At 36.8% G+C, this 18315-nt stretch overlaps 1 protein-coding gene and 1 pseudogene across 2 annotated transcripts; both read left to right on the top strand.

Moving 5' to 3' along the window:
* Positions 1-1131: 1131 nt before the first annotated feature.
* RRH (retinal pigment epithelium-derived rhodopsin homolog) lies at positions 1132-18269 on the top strand. 2 transcript variants are annotated; one of them, XM_029919347.1, is made up of 7 exons: positions 1132-1269; positions 6752-6942; positions 8937-9036; positions 9887-10040; positions 10929-11097; positions 15236-15414; positions 17012-18269. In XM_029919347.1, exons 1-7 carry the CDS (start codon positions 1164-1166, stop codon positions 17124-17126), a joined length of 1014 nt encoding a protein of 337 aa, XP_029775207.1. In that variant the 5' UTR covers positions 1132-1163; the 3' UTR covers positions 17127-18269. The 2 variants fall into 2 exon arrangements, with proteins under 2 accessions (XP_029775207.1, XP_029775147.1); XM_029919287.1 differs by having other exon boundaries at positions 8937-9069.
* LOC115302833 lies at positions 2237-2390 on the top strand (annotated as a pseudogene).
* Positions 18270-18315: the final 46 nt, after the last annotated feature.

Raw genomic sequence — 18315 nt, 5'->3', positions numbered from 1 at the left:
ATTAAGTGGGTAAATATAGCCCTCTAGTGGTTCTATGGTATGCTTACACTGTTAACTTTGGTGCATCTAGCATTTCTCTGAAGTTACTGATTTAAAAGAAAATTGCAAAGAATAAGATTTTAGTAATATTACATGACAGAAAGAATATGGGGGGGGTGGGAGGAAGGTGGTAGGAATGGTTTATTCTAACAATTTTCATGCTAGATTATAACCCATTTCTATAACCAAGTTCTTGGGTTGTTAACAAGATAATCCAGAATATTAGAACTGCCCTGTATTTCATAAGATGAATGACTGAATCCAGATACTTTACTGATACATTCTGTTGACTGTTATTATTAGATAAGTACTTGTGCATACCAAAGCAGGGTAAATGAAGTGAGGTGGATTGTGAAATAAATCAAGCTATATTAATGCTATGAAATACAAGCTATTAATAGGTTAGACTTAGGTTTATTGACCTGGAATTTATGATCTGGCTTTAGGGGAAAAGGTGTTACAGACTATGTTACAGACTTTAAATATGCATAGCTCCTCATTTTTGTTTAAAAGAAAAAAAAGTGGGAGAAACTTCAAATCCTAGTATGAATATATATTAGAGAACATATACACCAAAAAACATAATTACTACCTTTAGGGGAGTGAGATTTGGAAGGATGAAGGGAGACTACTTTATGTCTGATTATTCAAATTGTTCTGGAAAAAGAAACAAACAGAAAAACTTGAATGGCTCAACAGAAAGTAGGGTCCTTAATATGAATAGTTGTAGGTGACCAAGGCTGGTTCTTACTTTCAGAACTGATTTCCAGCGGCAGTCCGTTAAGTCAGCTCCTGCACTGATTTTGAGTTTGTTTATTGTTTGAATGGGATGTGTGCACTCCATAATCTCCTTAGATACTAGGCTGATGCCCAAATTGTTTAAAATGCGTGGAGCTTGGTATTTCTCTTTATTTTGCTAATAAGCTTTCCCCTTGTTCTGGGAATTGAAATCCTTTCTCCAGCCCAATTAAATTTGTTAAGGGAGGGCCTCTATGAAAAGGCCCTTCTTTGAGGTCTTTGAGTGGAAATGATTGGTTCTGAACGTTCGTCTTCATTGGCTCATAAAACATTTTATAATCACTGAAGGCTCATTATGAAGGCTGTCTCAATTTCTTCTCTCCAAAATGCTGAGGAATAACTTAGACAACAGTTCAGACTCTGAAAGTGAAGACGGCTCGGTCTTTTCACGGACTGAACACAACATTGTTGCAGCTTACTTGATCACGGCAGGTATGAATGTTTGCTCCATTAACCATTACTTCGCTTTCGAATGGGTGAAGAAAAACAAGGGTTTTTCAGCATAAGGCAGTAGAGAATAGTATGGGACCCGAGATGTTTCAAGTCCCTTACCTTTTCCCAGTTGGGGTGCTTGTGTGCACACGGGGATGATACCACTTGCCCTGTTCCCTGGCTGTAGAGTAAGAACGCGGTAAAAGGATAAATGAAGGCATTGCTAATGGTGGCTAATGCCACAGGTTATTTTGAATTCTGAGAAACAGTGTGACAGTGGTGAAGTGGGGCTGAGAAAAATTTTCTATAAAATGACCTTTTTTTATAATCATCCATATATTTGGTTATTACATTGTCAAATTAAGGCTTCATTTGGGAAGAGTGTGTACCATGGCAAAAAAATATTTTTAGGCCATTTACTATTCTCATACATCCTCTTTGTCATCTTGTCTTCGGTGCTAGAATCTAATTAAGATCTTGGAAACCTAATTAAGGTCCTGGAAAGAAAATTTAAGTTATAAAAAGAGAAAGACTGTATTGTCGTTGAAGACAGTAGAAATTCAGCTCATTCCCAGAAGGCTGTATTGGAAAACTCTTGTGCTTTGGATTTCATCTTTTACTTTCTTTGTAAGAGTGAGCAAATTCCTTCAGCTTTTTGTTCTTCCATTTTCTTATCTGAAAACAGGAAAAGAATAAGATACTTGCATGATTGTTGTGAAGAGTAAAACTGAATGACTTAAATGACACCTACAGTAGGTGTGGGACACATGTGTTTCTTTCTCCTCACACGCACAGTCATTGATGTATATTGGATGAAGATAAAAGTGTTTACTGAAGGAGTGATGGGAGGAATGATAATAGAAGTTGTCTCATCTTTTTTAGGTATAGGTTGAATTGTATAAATTTTATACTATGCAGTCATTTCAATTCCAACTTTAGGCTCAGTAATGAATTTTAGAAGTAACTGATCGCTTCTCGGCCTTTTGGCTAAGATCAAGTGTAGAAGTAACTCTGTACATTGGGTTGTTACCATTTTTTGGACTCATGTATGAAAATTTTCAAATATATTCAGAAGTGGAGTGAACAGTATAAAAAATCCTACGGTACTTAGTTTATTCTTTATAATTGCTTAGTTCCCCTATAATTTACAATTACTTTAGTGTTAGAAATTATGGTTCCTCAGATAATTTTTGTAAATGTTAGTACTATGCTAGCTTGTTCATTTGAATACCTCTATATAATAAGTGCTGGACAAGTTCTATTTTCTTTTTGATTTGTTTGTTGTTGAACCAATATGAGAAAATACTATGCTAATTAAAGAGAAAATCATCACAATTACACAGAAATACTTTGTATATAAACTTTTGGTTTAGTGTTTTATAGATGATCAAGAAAAGCTATCTTTTTTGATCTGTTTATAAAAAAATAGTGTGCAAAGAAAATTTTTGGCTAAGAAATTGTTCTCTCTGGTTCTTGTGCCCAGAGCAGTAACAATAATAATAATCTTACTACTACAACTACAAAGATGACCACCACAACCACCACCACTGCTGCTACTGTTATTTGAATTTGTGTGCTGTTCTAAATATTAACTCGTATAGAATAATTCATCCTTACACTAAGTCAGTGACTTAGTTTTATCTTTCCTGTTTATAGACAAAGAGTTTAACCCGTCCAACACACAAATCTACTAAGTAGCTACACCAAGATTTTGGTTCTAGAGCACTCACATGTAACCTCAAGGATCAGTTTTTAAAATTTTAAAATTTTTAATTTTTAAAGTTCACTTATTTATTTTGAGAAAGGAAGAGCACACATGTGAGGCAAGGAGGGGCAGAGGGAGAGAGAGAATCCCAAGCAGGCTACCAACTGTCAGCAGAGAGCCCGATGCAGGGCTCGAACCCACAAACCATGAGATCATGACCTAAGCTGAAAGCAAGTGTTGGACACTTAATGGATTGAGCCACCCAGGTGCCCCAAGGGTCAGCTTTATTAAGGAATACCATGAGTATGTGTTATTTGACTTTTGGTAGATAAACCAAAGGGAACATATCTAACTCTTCATGCTTCTGTTGAAAGGTTTATTGTTCTTTTGGTACCTTAATTTTCCCCTTTTAACAAAACCTATTCATATTTCCAAATCAAAACCAAAAAAGCTATAAGAATAATTTAAAACATTTATTTCATTTGTTACTTTTACCAAGAGCTTATCTAGATTTTTTGTTTTTAATTTTCTTTCTTTTTTTAAGATTTTATTTTGAGAGTAAGTGCACATGGATGGGGGGGTGGGCAGGGAGAGACAGAAGGGGAGAGAGAGAATCTCAAGTAGGCTCCATGCTATCAGTGCAGAGCCCAACACAGGGCTTGATCCCACAAACCATGAGATCACAACGTGAGCCACCCAGGTGTGTGGGATGCACAACCAAGCCACCCAGGTCCCTTTGTTTTTAATTTTCAATTCAATATTTCTCTTGTAAACTTTTACCAACTTGAGCACACTCCCTTTCTCCAGGTAAGGCTGGGAGGCAAGAGGGCATGGTAAATTAAGGATCTGAAATAAACTGATTATGAATGAACTGTAAAGTGAAGGACAAGAGATACTAGGCTGCAGCAGAGGCTGTGGACCAGGTAATGAAGAGTCACCTAAGTCACAAGGGTGATGAGGAGTCACTGAATGACGTGATTCCACCTGCATTTTAGAAATGTGTCATATGTTAGTGGCTAAGAGTCTACATAGGAGGCCCCTGTGTGACTAAGATTAAGTAGGATCCTGAGGAGGCACAAGTGGCAACGGGGTAGAAAGAAGCAGACACACTCAAGAGCCAGAAGTTAGAATTGATGGTTTGGATGTGGCAATTGAGGGAGAAGAAGAGGGAATGTCAAAGATGACAAGGTTTCTGTTTGGGGGCTCCTGGTAACATGGTGAAGCTACTCACCAAGATAGGAATACACCTGGGGAGGAACAGGTTTGAGGCAGGAGGAGAAAAGCTCTTGGTTCGGTTTGAGAGACGTCCAATAAACAGCTGGACATGTGGGTTTGAGTTTTATGAGACTGGTCTGCAAAGGATCCACATATAGCCTTTGATATGTATGAAATCACTCAGATTATGTATTGAATGTGAAAAGAAAGAGTCTGGAACAGAAACTTGAACAATGCACATATTTAATAAGGTAGAGATGGAGAAATAAAGGCCAGGGTGTAGATCAAGTAGGATCTGCCAGAGATTGAAGAAAGGCCACAGAAGCTACGGGGAAATTAATGTAGACTGTACTATTAAATGATCTATTGTCTATTCATTAGAAAATACCTGCAGTTGGAGAAATAGAGCAGAGAGCTTGAGATAGCTGCTGAACAAATAAGGAAAAGGACCAAATGGTTTACCTCATTCCCCCCATTCTGTCTAAGACCTCCCTAAAAGTACCATTAACTTTATTCTGGCCGTGTACTTGGTAGGCAACAACTTACTGCACTATGTTTTATCTGGACTTTAAAAAACGTCAAATTTATAGTTAGCTTAGAAAGATTCTTCGATTCATTACTTTTTGGAATATTTCTTATATGCATTCTGTAATACTTGATGCTAAAAACAGAACCAAAGAGCAACCCCTAGCTGGCTCATTAGGCAGAGCATGTTGCCTTTGATTTCAGGGTTGTGAGTTCCACCTGCGCATTGGGTATAGAGATTACTTAAAATGAAATCTTAAAAAATAAAAATAAAGCCAAAGAATCATTAAATTTGCTATCATGGTGCCTTACTTATGCTTTGGAGGAATAATAGAAATTAAACAATTAATAGTAATTTAAATAAATCTATTTGCCTCATAGTTATAGCACACAGAAGTCATTAGAAGCCTGAAATGAAGATGGGAAGACTAGAAATATATAAAAGTTAAAGGATATATCATCACATCAGATTCATAATGTATGATATAAGCAAGCACTTTGGGAATTTAGAGAAGAGAGTATACTGTGGGTAGGGGAAGGCCCTAGGGCAGAACTGGGCTTGAATAGAACTTTGAAGGATAGGTAGCATTTGATTGAATAGGTACAGGAAAAAAGTAGGGTGGGCTTGTTTTGACAAGTGGGGAAATTTGCTTAAAGAAAATGAAAACCAATTAAGGCAAAAACTGAAATATCAGGTTGGGGACATGTGGGCTTTTATCCCACAGCCAATGGGGAGTATTGAAAGTTCTGAGAAGAAACAGTAATTCTACGTTGTAGCAAGCTTACTCTGTCCCAGCAAGGAGGGGAAAGAATGGGAATCTGAAAAATTAGTGTAACAGGATGCTAAAAGGAAGTTTTAAATGAGGGTGCTAAGAAAGTTCTTCCTCAGCTGATACTTTTGTGTGTTGGTGCTTGGAAACCTCCCTCACTAGAACTGCTGGGGACTGCACACCAGCTGTACTCTTCATGATGGTGAATACAACTCTGTTTCATTGCTTACCCCTCTTTTATCCCCTAGGAATCTGGTAATGGCTCTAACCTCTCTAAGCCAAATCTATCCATTCCCCACCCCCACTGGTATGACCCGCATTTGGGATATTTATACATCCTTTGCAAGAATGTAGAGGCTGTTCACTGGGCTAACGTGTGTGTCTGGTCCACTCAGCAATATTACTCATTGTATATTAATACACGGCCATTCTGATTATGAAGTTCAGTCATCTATATACTGAGTCCAGCCTGTGCCAGAGCTTTGACAACAATTGAGTTTTTGGACTTGCAAGGCTAAGAGTCAGAGCCCAGTCTGTGGAAATTTGACAAGGGTGCTAACACCTGTGAAACTTCACCATGTACCTAAAAGCCAGCTTGACTTCCTTTTTGGATAGGCAAACCTTAAAGTGTGCATTCTACAGGTGTGTGTGTGTGTGTGTGTGTGTGTGTGTGTGTGTGTGTGTTGATTGAAGACCTCCGATTTGGACATGTTGAATTTCAAGAATTATTGAAACAGTCATATGATCTTACACATGGTAGATCCCTAATAAATGTTTAATGACAATGAGTTGAAGGAAAAGGCATATGGAAAAGGGATATGGACCTGGAACATGGGTCATGGCTGGACTGTGACAGAAGAGCTGTTAGGCTTGAGAAAGGACTTGAGAGAGAAAAGGCTTCAGGCCTCAGGAAGGAGGAGGAGGAAGTTAGACTGCCAAAAGAGAGGGTATGGTCATCCATTTATCTTAAAAATCAGCAGGGGGTGGTATCAGGAAAGGGAGGAATTTCAAGGGAGAGTGATTAACAGTGAGGACATTAAAACCCGCCTTCGGTGCTATTTATGCAATTGGTAAATTTTTTGTTATTTTATTTCTATTGCACAGAAAGGCTGTGAAGATATTACAAACAGTTTTAAGAACAGTTGAAGCTCTTCAAATAAATGAACTAAAATAGATTTGCTATTTGACGGGGCTTAAATATTTAATTTTGATACTACCTTTAAACATTCAAATTAAACAAAGTGATTTTTTTTGTATATATTCTCAGGTATGATAAGTATTCTCAGCAACATAATAGTTCTGGGCATCTTCATTAAGTATAAGGATCTTCGGACTCCCACAAATGCAATTATCATTAACCTGGCTGTTACTGACATAGGGGTCAGTAGCATTGGATATCCCATGTCTGCAGCTTCAGACCTGTATGGAAGTTGGAAATTTGGATATGCAGGATGTCAGGTATTGGAGATCCTTTGGAATGAAAGCAAAATAAAATAGATTAAAGAGATGTAAATTAAAATGTCTACAAAAATTCTCAAGGGTTTCAATCAAATAAGATCATGTAGGGTAATAAAGTGCTCTTATTGAAAAGGCTTCAGGAGTGACTGGGAAATATATTCTTTAATAAGAGAAATGACCTTGGTAGCAATCATCATGTTTTTGAAATTTCCTGAAACGAAAGGGAAAAACAAGAAAATTTAGCATTCAACTAGAGAAGTAAAAATCTGCATATTCAAAAAGAAATATTCTATTTTCATATGAAACAATGAAATATTTAATGACAATATCACAATATCTAAGTAATGTGGAAAGTCCTCCAGTGGAATTGCAATTAATTATATCTACCATTATTTTAATGACAAGAAAATATATAAATATTAATTTGCATATCCTGGTAGGCACACATGACTTTTGGCCTGATTTTTAAAAACAGTTTACTATTTTAAAAATAGCTTGAATTTTTTATTTCAAAAATTATATTTTTAAATTAACTTAAATTTAATTAAATTAATTAAAATTTAAAAACAGTTAACTATTTTAAAAATAGTTAAAATTTTAATTTTAAAAATTATAAAATTACAGACAATAAAATGAGAGTAATAGAGAATAATGAATACGCATGTGTGTACCGCCTAGTTTTGTCATATCTTAATGTTTTGCAAAATGTGCTTCAGGTTGTTTTGCTTTTTATTTAAAATTTTTTTTTTAATGTTTTATTTATTTTTGATACAGAGAGAGACAGAACATGAGAGGGGGAGGGGCAGAGAGAGAAGGAGACACAGAACAGGAAGCAGGCTCCAGGCTCTGAGCTAGCTGTCAACACAGAGCCCGACGTGGGGCGAACCCACGAACGTGAGATCTGACCTGAGCCGAAGTCGGAGGCTTAACCGACTGAGTCACCCAGGCATCCCTTGTTTGGCTTTTTAAAGATATCAAACTTGAAAAATACTGCTGAAGGCCATTGCACACCATCCCCAATCAAATTCTCTTCTCTCCTGTGAATGTTTTTCTATCTTAGTACATATTTAGGTGCACATAAACTAAATTGTCTGGATATTTTAAATTCTGTATAAATAACATTTGTGCTACACAGCCTTAAAGAAGATTGTTTTTGAGGTTTATCCATATTGATGGATGTAGCTGTAAGAATCACTCATTTTGACTGTGACATGATATTCCATTTTATGAACATACCCTGATATACTTATTTTTCTGTTATTGAGCATTTATTCCCAATGTTTTTCTTTCACCAACAAGGCTTCAATAAACATTTTTATACACATCTCCTACAATATGTGAGGGTTTCTTTAAATATATTGGTTAGGAGAGGGATGGTTGGGATATAGAGAATATTTATCTTCAACTTTATTAGATGTGCCCAAATTGCTCTCCAAAATGGATATGCCAATTATTAGAACTTCTGTGATTCCATATTCTCCCCAATACTTGGGAATATCAGACTTTTAATTTTTTTTTCATTATTTTGATGGGTATAAAATGGTATCTTATAATTTGCACTTCCTTGAATACATGTTGTGGTTTCATCTTATGTGGTAAATATTCAGGTTCCCTCTCATGTGAATCACTCATTTTTCTGCTTGTCTTTACCCCTTGTTGAATTGTCTGTCCTGTAAACGCTAGTATTTTGTTGGTTATATGCATTGCACCTAATTTATAGTTTGTCTTTACTCTGTTAATAGAGTATGTTGTATAGAAGTATTACTTTAAGTCTTAAAATTTAAAAAATTTATTTTAATTAATGAAGTCCTAAAGCACTCTCCATAAATGCCTTTAATAAACCAGTTATAATATGAAAATGGAAAAATATTTTAAAATTATTAAAATAAAAACACTCAGTGTATCTAAAATATATTCTAGCACTGGAATAAAAATGTAAATATCTCCCGGGCAGCTCTGTAGAATGGTGGGTTTTTTCCAACTTTGATTTTTAGGTTTATGCCGGGTTGAATATCTTTTTTGGAATGGCAAGTATCGGATTGCTCACTGTTGTGGCCGTGGATCGATACCTGACCATCTGCAGGCCTCACACAGGTACAGCGCTTCTCTCCGTTTTCTCAGTGAAAGGTACTTCCGGCCTAAGTACCACTCATCACACTTCACTTTAAAATATAAATGTAGAATTGCGGCGCCTGGGTGGCTCAGTCGGCTAAGTGTCCGACTTCCGCTCAGGTCATGATCCCGCTGTCTGTGGGTTCTGTGGGTTTGAGCCTCGCATCAGGTTCTGTGCTGGCAGCTCAGAGCCTGGAGCCTGTTTCAGATTTTGTGTCTCCCTGTCTCTCTCTGCCCCTCCCCTGCTTGTGCTTTGTCTCTCTCTGTCTCAAAAATAAAAAAATGAAAAAATATATATATATAAATGTAAACCCCCCATATATATGCATACATATATGTATATCACACCCCATATATGTGTGTGTATATATATATGTATGTGTGTATGTAAAGAATTGTAATCATGGTCAGTCTTATTTCTCTGACAATCCTTGTTCAAAAGTTTCAATGATTTCCTATTATAATTAGAATAAAGTCCAAATTTTATACTACAGTCTCCAAGGGTCTATGTGCTCTGGCCCCTGGCTAGGGCCTCTCACTTTGGGGTACTGGCCAAGGACTTTCCCACTTTGGGATCTTTATGAATGCTTTTTCCAAGGCCTGGAAAGTATTTCTCCCTGCTTGTCCTCTGGCTGATCCTTTTTATCATTTCAGGTTTTGGCTTCAATGCCATTTTCTTTTCTGATTATAAATTCGCATAGGCTCTGAGTGAACTAAAGTGCTTTGCAAAGAATCTACTTGACAACCTCTGTGTATAATTAGTTAAAACAAAGTGGAGATATGAAGTCATCATTGGCAAATAAATACTAATATTTCATCTGTTTGTTACTAGGAAGAAGAATGACCACCAACACTTACATCAGCATGATTCTGGGGGCCTGGCTCAATGGTCTCTTTTGGGCTTTGATGCCGATCGTAGGGTGGGCTAGCTATGCCCCAGATCCTACTGGGGCTACTTGCACCATAAACTGGAGGAAAAATGATGCGTAAGAGACTCATTTACACTTCATAATCAAATACTTCTAATGTAGACATTTTCTCACCATTTCAAATTTAAGGTCAAGTCAAATGTTTTCCAAGCAGAGTGTGGCAAAGTGCTACGTTGGTGGTGATATGTGAATCTAGCATTGAATTATGCTTGTTTGCAAGTGAAGGCCATCAAGCTCCCTTGTTCCTCTTATCTTCTTCCATCCTCTCCTTTGGCACCAAAAGTGGGTACAGAACCACGCATTCAGTATTTGTAACTCAGAGGTGGAATCTGAGAAGGAAAGGGGAATGTTAGTATCATCAGACAGCATGCAGCTCTGCTGAAAGCCCACGCTGAGTCCCTACTAACTATCTTCCAAGATGGTCTGGTGATAAAGTGGAAATTACACAGCAAAAGCAGTCACTGTAAGGATTTGCTTCTTTGTTAGTGTTGCTTCTCAACATTTATCAGGAAAAAGAGGGTAACTTCATTTATTAAAGAAAATGAAGGATTACTCAGAAACAAGTAGAAAATTTCCGAATCTAAATTTAAGACTTTTTCTCTAACGGGGCAAAAGTAAGTATTTTTATGCTTTACAGAAAAGACTGTTTGTGTTGTAATTGTTCAAGCCTGCCTGTGAAAGCAGCCATAGACAGCAGGTAAATAAATATAGCTCCAATAAAATTTAATTTACAAAGACAGATGACAAGGCTGGGTGTGACCCGTAAGCTATAGTTTGCCAACTCCTAGTCTAAAGGAATTAGTTAAATATCCTTCCTAAGCTATTTAATAATACAATGACTGTTGAATGGTGCCAGTGTTATTTTTAATAATTGTCCTATTTCCTTTGCCCTATTCAGCATATTAAATAAGTAGTGATTTAATAATTCCCTTTTCTTATTTTCAGACCTTTCATTTCTTTCACAATGACAGTTATTGCGATAAATTTTATTGTACCCTTGACAGTGATGTTTTACTGCTATTACCACGTCACTCGGACCATTAAATGTCATAATACTAGTAACTGCACTGGATACCTCAACAGAGATTGGTCAGATCAGGTAGATGTGACAAAGGTAAGATTAAAAGCCTTAAAATGTTTTTGCAATAGAGCTTTTACACATACATAGACTATATTATAGTCATCTCTCCCCAACACCTGATCCTTATTCCCTGGCTCTTTTTCTTGCATTTGCCTCCATATTTCTTTTCTTTTCTTTCTTTCTTTCTTTTTTTTTAATGTTTATACATTTTTTGAGAGACACAGAGTGTAAGTGGGGGAGGGCCATACAGAGGACACACAGAAGCCGAAGCAGGCTCCAGGCTCTGAGCTGTCAGCACAGAGCCCCATGCAGGGCTTGAACTCATGAACTGTGAGATCATGACCTGAGCCAAAGTCAGATGCTTAACTGATTGAGCCGCCAGGCACCCCTGCCTCTAATTTTTAAATGATGCGTTTATCTGCTGTTTTGGATATTTTTATTTGCTATAACTCTTGATTTCCTACTATGGACAATTTATTTGTTTTATAACATCTTTCCTTCCTACGTTTCTTTTATAACATCCACCCTAACCTTTTTCCTGATCTTGTCAGCAGAATGTTCATATTTGGTTACATTATTTTACATTATTGTAACTACTTAAATTTTATTTATTACAGACCTCTGTAAGGTTCTGCAATTTGTAATTTTCTTAATAATTTTTTCTCTTGGGGTTAATAATTTTTTCATTTTCTTTCTTTCTTGTCCTCCCTCCTCCTCTCTGTCCCCTCTTCGGCTCCCCATCTGTCCTACCCCCACCCCCGTAGTTTTGGTTACTGTTCTGTGTACCTACTGCCAATTCATCTCTTAACTCCCCACCGGAAGTGCCAATCTCCTCTCAGTATTTTCAAATTCATCAGAGACTAATTGGCTTTATCCTTTTATTTATTTTTTGGAACAGTCCGTCCTGGCTTTTCCAAGTGTCCTGTCTGCGCTGGCCCTTCTCCAAGACGACGGCCAGCATCCTCAGATCTCTTTATCACCAACTGGGAATGTCCTTGGCCTCTTTGCTGGGTTGAATCACCTGTTTTCTGGCTTGCATGTCTTCCTTTTTCTTGGTTACTCTCTCCCATTTGGTGGAGCACATTAAGTAGATTTCTGAAAGGTTATAGGGAAGTATATTTTTTAAGATTTTGTTGCCTGAAAATATCTTAATTCTATGATCATATTTGACTGTTTGCCTTGTATGGAATTTTAAGTAGAAAAAATGATTTTCAAAGAGTTTTGAAGGCATTGTCCTAGAGCCTCTTAGTTTCTGGTGTTGCTATTATGGAGGGTGACTTCATGCTGGTGACAGTCCCTTCGTAGTGATCTATGCACTGTCTCTGGAAGCTTGAAGGATCATTTCTGTGTCTCCAATTTTCAGGAATTTCATGCACATGTGCCTTGATGGGCTCTTTATTCACCTATGTGCTGGGTACTTGGTGAGTGCTTTCAGTACGAAGAGTCAGGTCTTCTCCTTCTGGGAGACTTCTTGTATTATTTCTTGGTGATTTTCTCTCCCTGTTTTGTTTTTTCTGTTCTCTTTTTCTGGAGGTCCTTATAATTTTCTTAATTTTTCTCTCCTATGTTGTCCCCGTCTTGGGTTTTGTTTGTGTTTGTTTCTTTCTGAGAGATTTCCTCAACCATGTCTATGTCTGGGATTGGGTGAGAAAAGTGAGGCTCAAGACTTGGGCACAAAATTTAATCAGGCACCACAAACCAGTAATCCCCCCAAAAGTAGTTAGTGTAGTATTTAAAAAAATAAAAAATAATGTCAGAAACCCATATTGAACAGAATATAAAATTTTAAATAAAGACTATACTCTACACTTGCATGACTCACCTCATCACCCAATCCTGGCTGTTCAACACACTGAATCCACACTCACTGCTCAACCCTTCTATCGAATTTTTAAAATTCTCCTGTTTCTTTTATAGATAGGGGAGGAAACCCATTTAATAAATAGAACCCATTTAATAAAAAGAATTATTTTACACCCTTTACTCCTTTCCAATAGCTTCCTCTTCTTGTTTTACGGATATATATCTTCTCTCATTTCTCTCATTTATGTCCATCATGTATTTTTTGTTTCCCCTGAATTTCTGCACTAGTTTTTGGTATCTTTTTAAAAAAAGAATTATTGAAGTATAGTTGACATACAATGTTATATTAGTTTCAAGTGCACAATGTGATGATTCAGTGATTCTCTACATGACACAATGTTCACCACAAGAATTGTAATTACTGTCACCATAAAATGTTGTTACAATATTATTGACTGTATTCCCTATGCTGTACTTTCATCCCTACGACTTATTTATTTTACAACTAGAAGTTTGTACCTCTTAATCCTCTTCACCTATTTTGCCCATCCCTCTATGTTCCTCTCCTCTGACAATCACGAGTTTTCCATATTTATGAGTCTATTTCTGTCTTTCTGTCTGTTTGCTTTGTTTCTTAGATTCCACGTTTAAGTGAAATTATTTGGTATTTTTTTTTCTGTCTGATTGATTTCACTTAGCAGAGTACCCTCTAGGTCCATCCATGTTTCAAATGGCAAGGTTTCATTCTTTCTATGGCTAAGTGATATTCCATTGTGGGGTGTGTGTGCGTGCGTGTGTGTGTGTGTGTTTATGTATATATATAAAGTATATATACATATACATAATATATACATTATATAGATAGACACACACACACACACACGCACACACACCCACACACCATTTTTATCTCTGCCTCTCAGTCTGTTTCCTCAGTGTCTGTCAGTCCCTGACTGTCTCCTGCGTATTTAAAAGTGATGCACTAAAAAGCTGATTGTAAGCTCTGGATATGCTGGTCACTAGGATGTTTCCTTAGGGTAATTTCTGACACTCTGTATCTCCAGTTATTTTCTTCTGGGCTGGTCAGTTTCCAAGGAGATTCTTTCATGCTCCTTAGTGGGAAGCACGAGTCTGTTTCCCATATTCTCGTGGCTCAGAGCAGGGAGTGGACAGTGGGCAGCACCTCTTTCCCGCACAGTGCTCCAGCTCTCCGCTAAGCTCAAGGTCCTATGGTTTCCTACCTCTTAGGCTGAACCTCTGGGATTCTTCTGGGGAGAGGATGGGGCAGTTGCATGGCGGAGTGGTAAGGGGACTCAGAAGTCTGTCTGTCTTTGCAGATTTCAGTGAGTTCTGCTATTTTAAGTTCAACGTGCTGCCCTACATTCAGAGCTAGCTGTCACATCCAATTCTGGGGACTTTCTGGAGTCCTGTGGAATGGATTAGTATGTATTTCATGTTCCCTCACTGATGACATCTTTTAAAAATTTTTTAAAATTTATTTTTAAGTTATTCTTTTATCTGATAAATAATTTGCTGCTTGTCCAATGGTTATTTAGTTTTAATTTTTACAAGGTTATTGTCTAATCTGTGATTCTCAAACCTTACGGGTTTAAATCTTTTTAAACTTCTATCATTTTAGTGGGAAATCAATCAGGAATAATATAAAAATTATACTTTTTATTTAAAGGAGATGTAAGGGGAGCTGTTTTACAAAACTCTCTGCACTGTACGTATACGTGGAGATCCTGTATTACAATACAATGAACTCAATATAGGATTTTAGACTTTTCTAGACTGAATTTAGAAAGTTAGAAAGTTAATTTTTTAGGTTAGCAGATAATGACAGTGAGGGGAAAAGGCACAATACCAGCAGTCCATAGTACAATTACTAGAAATGGGTTAAGAGTGGGTTTTCATGTGCCTTTCATCAAATCCAGCTTTTGTATTATTTCCAAGCACACCCAGAGAAAGAGGACATTCTTTACATTTGTATAACATTCTATTCATTTAACAAGTTCTTGTTATCCTAAAGGATTTTAGGCACACAAGCAAAGTACAATGAGGTTTGGAAAAATTCAGTTTTTGGGGTGCCTGGGTGGCTCAGCCAGTTAAGCACCCGACTTCAGCTCAGGTCATGATCTCACGGTTAATAAGTTTGAGCCCCACATCAGGCGCTGCGCTGATGGCTCAGAGCCTGGAGTCTGTTTCAGATTCTCTGTCTCCCTCTCTCTCTCTGCCCCTTCCCCCACCTGCTCACTCTATCTCTCTCTCTCAAAAATAAATAAAACATTAAAAAATTAAAAATAAAAAAATCAAATATTTCAATATTTTAGATATTGGGTTTGCCACATCTTGATTTATTTTACAGATGTCTGTGGTAATGATATGTATGTTTCTGGTGGCGTGGTCCCCTTATTCCATCGTGTGCTTATGGGCTTCTTTTGGTGACCCAAAGAAGATCCCTCCCTCAATGGCCATCATAGCTCCACTATTTGCAAAATCTTCTACATTCTACAATCCTTGTATTTATGTGGTTGCTAATAAAAAGTAAGTACTGTCTAAAATGCTTTTAAATTAAAAAAACAGATATAGAATGTTAAAAAAATTAGGGTGAGAGAGAACAAGGACAGAAATTCACTTCAAACTAGTATAAAAATTATTTGGCTTGTGCAAGTGGAGAAGCATCTAGGCCCTTAAATGCCGAGAGCTTCAGTTCTGTGTCAGCCTCTTCCCACGCGGAGGTGAGATGGTCACAGCAACACAGGACCCACGTTCTACCAGCTAAGCATTTCCAAATTCGAGTTTCACCTCACATGGCTCCCTGGCAAAAAAGCTGCTGGAAGGATGTTAGTGGGCTCAGCTTGGTTCTCAAGGTTACCCGACCCCAAATACATGGAATTGATTTTCCAAAGAAACGCGTGGTTCGATTACCAGAAAATGGACAAGGCGAGGAAGGCAACATTGAACTCTGTAAGTGGGTAGCATAGTGGTATATTAGGACAGAAGATATCCAAATGTAAGAGAAACCCAGCACTAAAATAAAAGGACTTCAAGGGTCGGTAGTCATTCAGGATAATAAAAGATTCTTCCCCTTTGTTGGGACTCAGCAAAGATTTCCTTCTGTCTCCTCAGTGAAGCTTAGATTATTTTATTTCCTGTTACTGTGGAAAGGTGGAATAACTAATTTATTGTCCTTAAATATTTGATCAGAAAGGTCTCAGTAGAGGTCAGGTAATTTGATCCTGGAGTGCCGGTGCTGCCTCTATTAAACTTACATATTTATGCACGTGTTTGATAGAGCAGCTTTAGCTACTAGAATACAGAGAAACGTAAAAACTTTTAAGAGCAAACAGACCTCATAAGAAGAATAACGAACACATTTTTATTTATTTATTTAGAGAGAGTGCAGGTGCATGCACAAGTTAGCAGAGGAAAGTCCGAGAAATAATCTCAAGGAGGCTCCTGGCTGTCAGCGCTGAGCTTGACACAGGACTATCTCACGAACTGTGAGATCATGACTTGAGCAAAAATCAAGAGTCAGAGTTTTTTGTTTTTGTTTCTGTTTTACTTGGAATACCATTTTTTAATCTTGTTTATTTATTCATTTACTTATTTGATTTTATTTATTTTTATTTTTTAATGTAATTTATTGTCAATTTGGTTTCCACAGAACACCCAGTGCTCATCCAAGAGTCAGAGGTTTAACCAACTGAGCCACTCAGGCACCCCCCAAGAGCACATTTTAAATTCAGAGCCTACTGGCAGTTCTTTTGGAAAGATTTGTCATTTTCAAGCCCCCCCTTAGTTTCAAATGGCCTTAGCTCAGAAGAACAAATGCGTGCAATACACATTCTTGGTTCAAGTAAACTGTAATTGACATTAGAAGTGTCATCTTAAACAGGCATAATTATTGATTTGTATTAAATGCCTTCAATATTTATACTCAATGGTGTAAAACTGGTCTTTAACTGTACCATATACTTTATACATTTATGAATGCTTTTAACAGGAGATGTTAAAGTTGGAGGCAGAAATTTATTTGGAGATGTCAATTAGCAGTAGAGGCATCTTAGCCATGTTTGAAACTGCTTTAAAATTCCAGGTCATTATAGGATAATGCCAGATTTCCCCTTTTTTACTGTAGATTTCGGAAGGCGATGTTTGCCATGTTCAAATGTCAGAGTCACCAAGCTATGCCCGTGACGAGCATTTTGCCAATGGATGTATCTCAAAACCCACTGACTTCTGGAAGAAAGTGAAATAAGAGAAAAAAGCACACAGTATCAAAATATTTTATTTACATTTTTCTCCAATGGTTTGGTTTCATTTTAAATATGATCCTGTTTAGATCAGATACATAGAGCATTGTCCTATCAGACCCTAAATTCCTCAAGTGTAGCTCCTAGTTCTTCTGTTTGTGGGATGACCACTGTAGTGAATGCTTCCTCGTTGCCTTTATGTAAACTTATGTCTATCTCCTTTGGTGAATTGAGGCACATGAGATTAAGGCCCATTTTCTTCTCCCAGTCATGGCATTCATGGCACTGTATCAATAACTGAGCAATTGTCTGGGTCCTCCATTAGACTAGTAGTCACTATTTTAATGTTAAAACAAATTAATAATAATAATAGTCTTCAATGAGTAAATTACAGAAATGAGTCGTTGGATATTCCTAGCTGGATGGAAAACATTTTTATCATTTCACATTAAAAATTTTTTAATGCAAATATTAACATACTATTTAACAAAATAAACAAATGAATATTAAACACTATTGCTTCAAAATCACATTAGTTGATGCATATATTTACTTCATATAGTAATATAATCTCTGTGTATGTTTTTATGTATTCTGTATAGATTTTTCTGTATAGATTTCCATATATTTGCCGCTAGAATTAATCAGAGTGGGTTTTTTGGGTGTGTTTTTGCTCTTTTGTTCCTTTTTGTCTGAAATTTACTTTATAGTGGCAAGAACACGACATGTGATCTACCCTCTTAACCAGTTTTTAAGTATATAATATAGTGTTGGTAACTGTGAATACAGCATTGGACACCAGATCTGCAGAACTTATGGTCTTGCTTAAGTGAAACATCTATTGATAGCCATATTCTTAGCTCATAGATTGATGTATTCTTAGCTCATAGTTGCATGTTGCTTGGCATATAGAAGGCACTCAATAAAAAAACTGTGGAATGTTGAATACATTGTAGACTCACATATTTGTTGTTTGAAATAACCATTAAGCATAGTATGATAATGTAACACTGTTTAAATAATGGACATTTAAAATCTGCAGTATTTTATTTTAATTGAGCACATTTTCCTGACTTTATTGTTTCTATATGCATTCTATCAGTTTTAAATAAAACTTCCCGTAATATTCTTACTTTTATAGAATTTCTCTTTGAAAAAATTTTTTGGTTTAAAGATGATTGAGAGAACC

Source organism: Suricata suricatta, chromosome 1 (genome assembly GCF_006229205.1).
Source record: "Suricata suricatta isolate VVHF042 chromosome 1, meerkat_22Aug2017_6uvM2_HiC, whole genome shotgun sequence".
Taxonomy (NCBI): Eukaryota; Metazoa; Chordata; class Mammalia; order Carnivora; family Herpestidae; genus Suricata; species Suricata suricatta.
This window is presented reverse-complemented; position numbering and strand designations above follow the sequence as displayed.